Source organism: Schistocerca cancellata, chromosome 5, assembly GCF_023864275.1.
Source record: "Schistocerca cancellata isolate TAMUIC-IGC-003103 chromosome 5, iqSchCanc2.1, whole genome shotgun sequence".
NCBI classification, from domain to species: domain Eukaryota; kingdom Metazoa; phylum Arthropoda; class Insecta; order Orthoptera; family Acrididae; genus Schistocerca; species Schistocerca cancellata.
The window spans coordinates 40,065,342-40,077,400 of NC_064630.1; the positions used below are offsets into that span (position 1 = coordinate 40,065,342).

At 37.6% G+C, this 12,059-nt stretch overlaps 1 protein-coding gene across 1 annotated transcript in view; it reads left to right on the forward strand.

Moving 5' to 3' along the window:
* Nucleotides 1-12,059, forward strand: part of LOC126188355 (titin) — a 516,411-nt gene that overhangs the window by 466,370 nt on the left and 37,982 nt on the right. The window contains exons 114-116 of the mRNA XM_049929953.1: nucleotides 4,538-4,807; nucleotides 6,984-7,147; nucleotides 10,464-10,748. Of these exons, the coding sequence (XP_049785910.1) occupies nucleotides 4,538-4,807; nucleotides 6,984-7,147; nucleotides 10,464-10,748 (719 nt within the window). The remainder of the gene's footprint in view (nucleotides 1-4,537; nucleotides 4,808-6,983; nucleotides 7,148-10,463; nucleotides 10,749-12,059) is intronic.

Below are 12,059 nucleotides of genomic sequence, written 5' to 3' on the forward strand. Positions count from 1 at the left end.
ACAAAGATGATGTGACTTACCAAATGAAAGTGCTGGCAGGTCGACAGACACACAAACGAACACAAACATACACACAAAATTCAAGCTTTCGCAACAAACTGTTGCCTCAGCAGAAAAGAGGGAAGGAGAGGGAAAGACAAAAGGATGTGGGTTTTAAGGGAGAGGGTAAGGAGTCATTCCAGTCCCGGGAACGGAAAGACTTACCTTAGGGGGAAAAAAGGACGGGTACACACTCGCACACACACACATATCCATCCACACATATACAGACACCATGACAGACTGGAATGACTCCTTACCCTCTCCCTTAAAACCCACATCCTTTCGTCTTTCCCTCTCCTTCCCTCTTTCCTGATGAGGCAACAGTTTGTTGCGAAAGCTTGAATTTTGTGTGTATGTTTGTGTTCGTTTGTGTGTCTGTCGACCTGCCAGCACTTTCATTTGGTAAGTCACATCATCTTTGTTTTTAGGTATATATATATATATATATATATATATATATATATATATATATATATATATATATATATAAAAATAGAGGGAAACATTCCACATGGGAAAAATATATTTAAAAAGAAAGATGATGAGACTTACCAAACAAAAGCGCTGGCAGGTCGATAGACACACAAACAAACACAAACATACACACAAAATTCTAGCTTTCGCAACCAACGGTTGCCTCGTCAGGAAAGAGGGAAGGAGAAGGAAAGACAAAAGGATATGGGTTTTAAGGGAGAGGGTAAGGAGTCATTCCAATCCCGGGAGCGGAAAGACTTACCTTAGGGGGAAAAAGGACAGGTATACACTCGCACACACACATATATCCATCCGCATATACACAGACACAAGCAGACATTTTGTCTTTCCTTCTCCTTCCCTCTTTCCTGACGAGGCAACCGTTGGTTGCGAAAGCTAGAATTTTGTGTGTATGTTTGTGTTTGTTTGTGTGTCTATCGACCTGCCAGCGCTTTTGTTTGGTAAGTCTCATCATCTTTCTTTTTAAATATATATATATGATGAGACTTACCAAACGAAAGCGCTGGCACGTTGATAGACACACAAACATACACACAAAATTCTAGCTTTCGCAACAAACGGTTGCTTCGTCAGGAAAGAGGGAAGGAGAGGGAAAGACGAAAGGATGTTGGTTTTAAGGGAGAGGGTAAGGAGTCATTCCAATCCCGGGAGTGGAAAGACTTACCTTAGGGGGAAAAAAGGGCAGGTATACACTCGCACAAACACACACATATCCATCTGCACATACACAGACACAAGCAGACATTTGTAAAGGCAAAGAGTTTAGGCAGAGATGTCAGTGAAGGCGGAAGTACAGAGGCAAAGATGTTGTTGAAAGACTGGTGTGGTATGAGTGGCTTCTCGTTATCCGCCCGGCCTCAACCTCCGCTAATTTCAAGTTGCCGCTGCTCATACCACACCTGTCTTTCAACAACATCTTTGCCTCTGTACTTCCGCCTTGACTGACATCTCTGCCCAAACTCTTTGCCTTTATAAATGTCTGCTTGTGTCTGTGTATGTGCGGATGGATATATATGTGTGTGTGTGTGTGTGTGTGTGTGTGTGTGTGTGTGTGTGTGTGTGTGTGCGAGTGTATACCTGTCCTTTTTTCCCCCTAAGGTAAGTCTTTCCGCTCCCGGGCTCCCGGGATTGGAATGACTCCTTACCCTCTCCCTTAAAACCCACATCCTTTCGTCTTTCCCTCTCCTTCCCTCTTTCCTGACGAAGCAACCGTTGGTTGCAAAAGCTTGAATTTTGTGTGTATGTTTGTGTTTGCTTCTGTGTCTATCAATCTGCCAGCGCTTTCGTTTGGTAAGTCACATCATCTCTTTTTGTGTCAGTTGTCTTTCCCTTTTTTTCCTTTGTTATGCCACTTTCATTAAATAATGTGCTGATTAAATAAGATACGTGAGTGGAGCATCTGATTATAGTTCCTACCACAAGTAAATGAAATTTTTTACTTTTTAGCTGAATATATGTCATGATAACACTTCTCCCAGGGGTGTTAGTCCTGTTGCATTATGGGAAAGCTTCTGTTTTGTTGACTAAATTTATACCATTAAGCAATGTGCATTTCTGCATTCACATGCTTATGGTAACGAACAACTTAATGATATTTAGAATACCAGTATGTGTTAGAGCACTAACAAAGCTCTGTAAAACTAGAAAATAGTTATGTTCATGAAGTACATATAATGTGAACTGAAAGAAAACAAGGTTATGGTGGTAATCACTGAAATGTTCTTTGTGACTCCATTTAGTTACAGCATATATTGGTGTCTCCAAGTAGTGATTCAGTTTTGGGGACTATAATTTCTTTTTTTATGATTTCTGTTTATTTTAGTATGGGAAACTGATGAAACACAATTACATGAAAAGAATTCTTTTTTGCCAGTTATTTCATTATAATCTGTTTTTGTGGCCAGGTTATTAGCCTGTTGCCTAGCGTAACTGACAAAGATACACACATCAAAAATTTTTGCATTACCCCGGTTCCCAGAACTCCTGAAGACAGATGTTGACTGTGGATATTGTATCACAGAACAGTCCCTTTGACTGTTCAGTGATGTCACTAAACCCACCCAAAAATGTAAACAACCATGCATGAGCAGCACCTATTAGATGGAGAGAGTCCGATGGCTGATCAGTTCCAGTCATTCCACCACGAAGGAGGTACACGGCTCATGTTGTCTATAGTTCAGCCATGCCTAGATGGTCAATACCACAGTTCTGTCACGTCCCCATTGTCACTTTGTGCCAGAAAGGGCTCTCAACAAGGGAAGTGTCCAGGCATCTCAGAGTGAACCAAAGAGATGTTGTTCAGACATGGACGAGATACAGAGAGACAGGAACTGTCGATGACATCCCTTGCTCAGGCTGCCCAAAGGCTACTACTACAGTGGATAACCACTACCTACTGATTATGGCTCAGAGGAACCCTGACAGCAATGCCACCCTATTGAGTAATGCTTTTTGTGCAGCCACAGGGCATTATGTTACAATTCAAACTGTTTGCAATAGGCTGCATGATGTGCAGTTTCACTCCTGACATCCATGGTGAGGTCCATCTTTGCAACCACGACACCATGCAGCGTGGTACAGATGGACCCAACAACATGCTGTATAGACTGCTCAGGATGGGCATCATGTTCTCTCCACTGATGAGTGTTGCATAAGCCTACAACCAGACAATCATCAGAGATGTGTTTGGAGGCAACCAGGTCAGGCTGAATGCCTTAGACACACTGTCCAGTGAGTACAGCAAGGTGGAGGTTCCCTGCTGTTTTGGGGTGGCATTATGTGGGTCCGATGCACGCCGCTGGTGGTCGTGGAGGGTGCTGTAACGCCTGTATGATACGTGAATGCCATCCTCTGGCTGATAGTGCAACCATATCGGCAGCATATTGATTAGGCATGCTGCTTCATGGTTGAGAATTCGTGCCCCCATCATGCGCATCTTATGAATGACATCCTTCAGGATAATGACATTGCTCGACTAGAGAGGCCAGCATGTTCTCCAGACTTGAACCCTATCAAACATGCCTGGGATAGATTGAAAAGGGCTGTTTTGGATGACGTGACCCACCAACCACTCTGAGGGATCTACACCGAATCACTGTTGATGAGTGGGACAATCTGGATCAACAGTGCCTTGATGAACTTGTATGTAGTATGCCACAATGAAATACAGGTGTGCATCAATGCAAGAGGATGTGCTGCTGGGTATTAGAGGTACCGGTGTGTACAGCAACCTGGACTGCCATCTCTGAAGGTCTTGCTGTATGGAGGTACAACATGCATTGTGTGTTTTTCATGAGCAATAAAAAGGGCAGAAATGAAATTTATGTGATTTCTGTTCCAATTTTCTGTACAGGTTCTGGAACTCTTGGAACCAAGGTGATGCAAAATTTTTTTGAGGTGTATATTTTTTATTATAGTACAGAAGTAAATATCAAAGAATTTACAATCATAACAGAAATTAAATTTGTGATATTAATATACAAAATATACATTCATAAACATCAGACAGTAAAATAAATGAAGAACTGGCACATGGATTTATAATGGGTCACAATATAATGCAATTTGTTTGGGTTATTAGCCAGCTTTAGCAGTATAATGAAGTGTAGAGTTACTGTAGCCTGTTTCTTCATTTAATAGCTCTTCAGGATGGTTCTTGTAGAACCTCTTGATCTCCAGTACATTGAGCACCAGCAGCAAAAATAAATGATTTGTGAAAGAGGTGCCCAAAAAAACTTTTTTTGTCTTATAATTTTTTGTTCCATTAATAAGACAGTGGAGTGTGTGTGTGTGTGTCAAATAGAGTACTTATAGTACTTACATAGATATATATGACTGCACTTGATCATATGCTGAAATGTGCCATTTAGCCAGTAATATAACATTTGAAATGGTTGTAACAGACATAAATGTCAATTAACATATTTCCAATGAACATGGGCCACTGATTTGTGAATTGTGATGTAATTTTTCCTTTTTTTCTAAATTTTCTTTTGCGTAGATGGATTCAAGTAAAGGAAATGGTTAGAGAGACAACTCACAAAGTGACACAACTTCAGACAAATGGGGAATACATGTTCCGTGTGTCAGCCGAGAATGATATTGGCCGTGGTGCTCCATCACACAACACCTGTTACATACAAGTTACTAAACCATTATCTGCTGAACCACCAACAATCCAGCAGCCACTGGAAGGGGTAGTGTGTGGCTTAAAACAGTCGATAACTCTTTCTTGTGTTATTGGAGGAATACCTGAGCCAACAGTAAAGTGGTACGTATTACTTTTCAATCCACCTTTTATTTAACTACACATTACATGGAGCTCCAGACGAAACATAGTAATAATTTCTTGTTACCCTTACCTCCATATTTCCAGCCTCTGATTTGTACCATGATTAATCATTATTTTTATCGTTGTTGCCACTTAATTATTCAGTGACTTGCTGATCTCACTGACTGCACAGTCTTCCCCATTTCTGTAGAATATCTAGGAAAGTCAAGTTAATTGAAGTATACCTTGTAGAAAGTATGGAACTAAAGATGATATTAAGAAATAATAAAAATAGACAGGGAAAAATTTGCGAAAGTAGATGTTGTGGAGAATTAAAGAATTTGTGTGATGTCTTTGCATTCAGTAAATTTTGTTGTGTGAGGGTTGATCCAGAAGCAAGGTTCCCAAAGAGCTCCAGCTGCACGAGAAGGTACTGGAGGAAATCTGTCAACACATACACACGTCTGTGTGTATGTGGATGGATATGTGTGTGTGTGCGAGTGTGTACCTGTCCTTTTTTCCCCCTAAGGTAAGTCTTTCCGCTCCCGGGATTGGAATGACTCCTTACCCTCTCCCTTAAAACCCACATCCTTTCGTCTTTCCCTCTCCTTCCCTCTTTCCTGAGGAAGCAACCGTTTGTTGCGAAAGCTTGAATTTTGTGTGTATGTTTGTGTTTGTTTGTGTGTCTATCGACCTGCCAGCACTTTTGTTTGGCAAGTCTCATCATCTTTGTTTTTAGATATATTTTTCCCACGTGGAATGTTTCCCTCTATTATATTCATATCATTAATTTGAATAAACAATGTTGTATATTTGTAAAAATGGGGGGGAATCTTACTTCTGGATTAGCCTTTATATTTCAGAGAAAATGTTAATCACATGATTACAGTCAGCAGACCAAATGTTAAAAAGATGCATCTGTCTTACAATGAAAGAGAAATGATTGAAGTGAACAGAATTACTCAGGGATTGCATACAATTTGGTGGACATCCATTCAAAGAAGATGCTGCATGGCTACATGAGAGGAAAATCAATGATGATTATAAAAAGGCTGTAGGCCTATTTGGCTGATGACACTGAATTTTGGATTTAGTGTTAGATATTCTCTCTTGAAGAATTACCGAGATTTTAAATAGGGACTGCAGAAATGGGTGTGTGTGGATTGTTAAGAACAGACAATGATAATTATTTAAAAAATTGTGTTGTTGTAAGTGTGGAAAGATAATGGAAACAGTATTTGTTGAAAAACATGTAGGCCTACTTTAAATCACTGTCTTCGTAAAGTGTGTGTCTATCATAACAGCTTTGCTTAATTACTCTATATAGACAAATACAAGTTTTATTTTGAACTATTAAAATTTTGTTACAGTATCTGTCATAACTCTGTGAAATAAAGTAATAAAGAGAGTAAGAGTGTTATAATGTGGTATGAATGAGAAGGTAATCCACTTTTCTGAAAGGTGTTCTTTACCAATATAAACATATTTATTAGTAGGGAAATAGTCTGTCCCTGGTAGCTGAGTGGTCAGCGCGACAGAATATCAATGCATGAGTCGCCGAAATGGCATCCAATCGAAAGACTTTCACCCAGCGAGCGGTTTACCCGATGGGGGGCCCTAGGCATACGACGTTTATTTATTTTAGTAGGGAAATGCTTCAGTGCCATTTCAGTGAAATCACCCTTTAAACATTTTTGTATCTCAGAGGTTCCTTTTGCAATTTGATCCCAGTTAAAGAGGTGCAGTTTGTTATGCCTTTCCAGATAATATTCACGATCTCTTCCAGTATTATAAATATATATGTATTTTGCAAAGATTATTGTACTGGTTGTATTTTAAAGTTTATTGGTCAATTTTATAAACATACAGAAATAACGAGTTAAGTAATTTCTTGCTTCTGAACATCTTTTTGCATGATTAAGTGTAGCAATATTGCACAAAATTCCTACTCTCTTTGTTTGAAGGATAAACACTATGTTTGTATATAGGCAGCAACACATCCCTATACTTTAATTGTTTGTGTGAGATATCTATATTATTACTTAATTTTTTGATTGTTCATTTATGTTTAGTCATAATTCCACATTTACTGATCAGTTCACAAAATGAGCATCTGTTTCAAAAATGATTTTTTTTGTAATTTTTTTTATAAAATTACAATCTTATTTCATAACAGGATGAAAGATGGGAAGGTATTCAAAAGCAAAAATTTGACATATGAGAACAGGATTGCCAAATGCATCATAAGTGAAACTACAGAGACATCATCTGGCATTTACACATGTCAGGCAACAAACACAGCTGGCTTTGCAGAAACATCATGTGAACTTAAAATTCAAGGTACAGTTAAAAGTTCTTGTAACAAATATAAAAATGTTAATCCAACACAACTTACTTAATAAATAAATTAAACACTAATGATGAACATTTTGATTTTATTAGTGGTACAGAAATAAAAATAGTGAAGTGTCATGTATTTCTCTTTCCACATTGTTGTCTTGTATTGCATAATGTTCTGTTGCATTTTGTCAAGCTTATTTTCTGTGTCAGACTCTATTTATTGATTCCTTAATTTTTCATTGCTACCAAAACAATTGTTTGCTAATTTCTGCCTTTCTGTGTGGACTACATTGTATAGTAATATTCTTGAACTCCTTCCACAATTTGTTGCCATATTTTGGGATAAGTATCAGTGACTCTAACTCATATGTTACACATATTTGTTAAAAGACTAGAGAATCACATTAATTATCTAACATTTTGATTCATAATGTTAACATATGTAGAATATATTTTCAGGTGCACCATGATTTACTAAGATATGCTAGTGAGCTGCCCACTATTTCTTTTCTTGTTTATATGATTCAGTGGAAAAGCTAAAAAACATGTGAAATAATCACAAGCACTGCCATGTTAAAGTACTGTATTTACTCAAATCTAAGCCGCACTCGAATCTAAGCCGCACCTGAAAAATTAGACTCGAAATAAAGGAAAAAGAAATTTCCCGAATCTTAGCCACACCTGAAATTTGCGACTCGAAATTCAAGGGGAGAGAAAAGTTTTAGGCCGCACCTCCAAATCAAAACAAAGTTGGTCCATTGTAATAGGTCCATTGTAATATGAGACACAATTTTGGTCAAATGAATGACGATACAGCTACAGTAGTTTGGTTCGAGTCGTAAGCTTAGCAGTCAAGCTTTACCAGGTACCCACTGCTATGCGTCAGGCGCTCCGTCCATATTTATACGGGTATCCTTCCTTTTTCACGTGCTATGCCTGGTTTGAATCGATTGCTTATTTTGCTTTGATCTGATAAGTGCCGTTTTCTTTGTTATAGGTGTTTACACCACTCTAAGCTGAAAATGCATTACTGTATTGTGTCATGCATTGTTTGTCGCATTCTGATAGTGCGTGTTTATGGTCTGTAGCCGCTCGCGGCATGGTTTACTTTTGTGCGCGCTACTGCCGCTTGCAATTTAAGAAAAACAATGGCAAGAGACTGCTATTTGTTGTTACTTACACTGCTGCTTTCTTTGATAATGATCAACAAGAACCAAATAATAGACTGTGTATGATAGAACATGTTCTGAACGAGAGTTAGGCGAAAATTTTTCTCCATTTGAAAATCTTCACAGCCACTTCTTTAGTACATCAAATTCTGCACAGAAATTAGTCATCTTAGATTTAAAAATCAAGTCAGTTGCTGTGCTTCATTTCTGACTGTATCACTATTAGTCATAAGAATAATACGAATATAAACATGACACGATATGTATATTCTTCTGCATTTGCTGTTTTCTCACTCTAGTTTCGTAGTTTATTAGGCAGTTAGGACTTAAATAAGATAGCAGCAAACACGAAAGAATACATGGCAAAATGTTTATATTCGTATTGTTCTTATGGTGAAGAGAATAGTGCATGTGATTCACATTTCATCAGGTTCCTATTAGTAACCATCTCTTCTCAAAGGTAGGAAAAAATTCAGAACGTAGAGTTGGCCATATTGACAAACATCCCAAACAGTCTTGCCAGTCGTATTTTCGTAGTACATTGAAATTCTGCTACATTCGAAGATGAACAGTACGGAATTTGTATTTACTTCATTGGATAATGTATGAAAATGCAGTGGTCGAAACTCGGGGCGGAGAAAGAAAGCTCATCTTCCACCTTTTTTTTTTTTTTTTTAATTTATTTACTGACGCAGAGGTTTTGGTGCCAGTATTTATCTTTGTGCCTACAAAGCATGTCTGTGTAGCGCTACATATATTAAATGGTAGAAGTTAGTTGTGGCGGCACCTACCAACATTTTTCAGAACTTCCGCTTGCTTTGCACTCGATTCTAAGCCGCAGGCGGTTTTTTGGATTACAAAAACCAGAAAAATAGTTCAGCTTAGATTCGAGTAAATACGGCAGTTTGTCTTTTGACGTACATGTAGTGCTGCTACATCTGTGTGACATGAATTCACTGAGATTGTTGAGGAGATCTACAGGATGAGTTTGACAGTTGTCAAGAAAAGCAATGTCCATCTGCAAAACTTTCATGAGGTATGATGGACTAACTTCAATAAGTCTTCCAAGCAGATTTCAGATGTATTCAGAAAAATTGTGTCCAGTGATTGTACTAGATATTAATTCAAATCAGAGTCCCACTTTTTAACATTTGTGCGCCAATTGTGCTCACAGGTAACAGAACAGATATGAAAATTAAGAGAGAGAATTTCTGGCTAATACTTACCATGAGAACACAGAATACTTAGTGCTGCCAGCAGAAACTGGCCCTTGCATCATGCTCCATCTTGACAGCTTACTGCAAGGCTCATAATGAGGTATTGGTAGTACCCACCTGTGCAGTTTACCACTTTTGACCATAATATGTTGCCACACCGTGGCAGTTGCAAAAAATGTTCAGCACCACTTTGCCTGACAATGGTTCTGTCTTTGTCTTTATTGGTAGTGGTGAACCAAAGTCTTTCTTTTGCATCTGTCCTTCCTTTGTCTCAGGTTGATATAGTCACAATCATCCATGGTATTAGGCAACTAAAGAAGTCATCTGGATTGACCTGACACAGCTGCAGCATTCCTGCTGTTGCCTCAGTTTGGCAGGCTTTTTGAAAAGCTATGGGTAGTCGAAGAACCCAGCTGGCAGCAGCCTGTGTTATGTTCAAAATGTTGTGCAAGATGCAGAAAATTGTTATGTAGCTGATTTTCAATGTTTACACCATTTACTTGCTTGTGGTACTTCAGTCTTTGAGCACCAGCACCTCCTCTTTCAATTCTCAGTTCTTCCCAGTGTTTATCCCCCTCAGATGCAGAAAAAATACCACATCATTCTTTACTTCAACCATGGTGTGTGCCATTTTGTTTTCATTCCTCTAGTGGCATGCTACAGTACTGTGGCATCGGGATTTTAATGTGCACCAGGACTACAGGCACATACCTGCAATGAAAGAAAAGTTAATTACATAAGATTTAGAAATTTGTGATGACCTCTAATATACACTGTAAGCTGTTTTTTTATTGTTGTTAAGGAAATTAAAAAGAAAATAGTCTTGTTTCAGATTCTTTTGAATTTGGATTTACTTGGATTAGAATTTGTGTTACTCAGTTGCGTGATAATAATAATAACTAATATTAATAATTGAATCTAAATTTACAGAACCTCCAAAACTTGAATTTGATGAGAGTTTGGTAACTCAGAAATTAAGGATAACTAATCAGTGGAAGATAGAAGTTAAGTATTCAGGCTTCCCTAAACCAGAAGTGGTATGGACAAAGAACGGAAAAAGCCTGGCTTCTACTAAGCACTGTTCCATCTACCATGATGAAAATTCATCAACAATTGCAATATATTCCTTAGCAAAAGTGGACACTGGAACATACACATTTACAGCTCGCAGTGATGCAGGTTCTGCGAGTGTGGATTTCAGTCTAAAAGTCATTGGTAAGTTAACTGTCATACATCCATCGTCTGTACTAGAATATTTCAAACAAAGCAAACCAAATACTTACTCTGTTGTGTGAGCATACCATTATTATTATTTTTCCCCTTAATAATCTAAGAGGATGCTGCAGACCTAAGAGTGTGTTAAAAAAAAAAGAAAAAAGTAAATAAATATTTTTCAGTAATGGAAATTCCACAAGAGGAACAACATACACATTTATATGCTACAGTAATTTTCAAAAGCATTAAATGTATTATTCACATTTCTTAATATTTTTGTGTGAATAAAGAGATATCTGAAATAAACAATTCAACTAAATATGCTAAAAGAACTGTACTTTTAAAACTTATTCTAAATTCCAATGTGTTGGTTAATTCTGAAAATATAAATTGCTGTTGTAAAAATTTAAAATAAATATATTTCTGTAATGGTATATCTCACACACATTTTCTTCAGATGACACTGATCGAAGAGCAAAAACAGAAAGTTCCAGCGAGGAAACAACTGGTAAATACACAGAACTGTGTGTCTAATGATGTGTTGAGCTTTACACTTGTCTTATCTTTGTAAACATGTTTTTTCTGATCTTCTATTCTTTCTTCATGCATTGCATGATCTCTTCTCCTTTTTGCAGAAAATTCTATCTTGTTCTATTTTCATATATTTTTTTTGTGCATGCATTATATGCTCACCTGAAAGAAGCTTCCATAGCTTTTATTTTTTATCCAGCCATAAAAGTGACACAGGAGAGCAACTTATTACTCTGCCTGATTTGAAAGTAATGTGACCTGCTTAGGACTGTCAGTGTATTCAGTGTGGAAATAAAAATTTCAGTTTAGCTATTGGTTAACAAAATAAAAACACATGGACTTTAGGGGTAATGTTGCAGCAGGATCAGTTCAGGAGGTGTGGAAACCTTGAATGCCAGAAAGGGGTACTTGTTTTTAAAAATATTTCACTTTAGCTTTTGGCTTGTCACCAGGCACTTCAGGACTGAAGTTGCTGCTCAGTGACTTTAAGAGACATAAGAACTCCAAATGCTGCAAAATGTTGCTTGCTTTTAAAAAAAAGTGATACTATATGAACTGAATATTTGTACTAAACACAGAGTCACATATATAGCAGGTTACTAAGGACAATGAATTATATTTGAATAATGGTCCTGCTCACAGATTTAATCTTTATGAAAGTTTCAAAAGAGTTTGTAGTTCACTGCAATAGAGAAATGCACTCTTGATACAATGACTAATGTTTGAGCACACATCTCATTAACTGAACAGTATGACCAATATACACTCATGTTCAGGAAA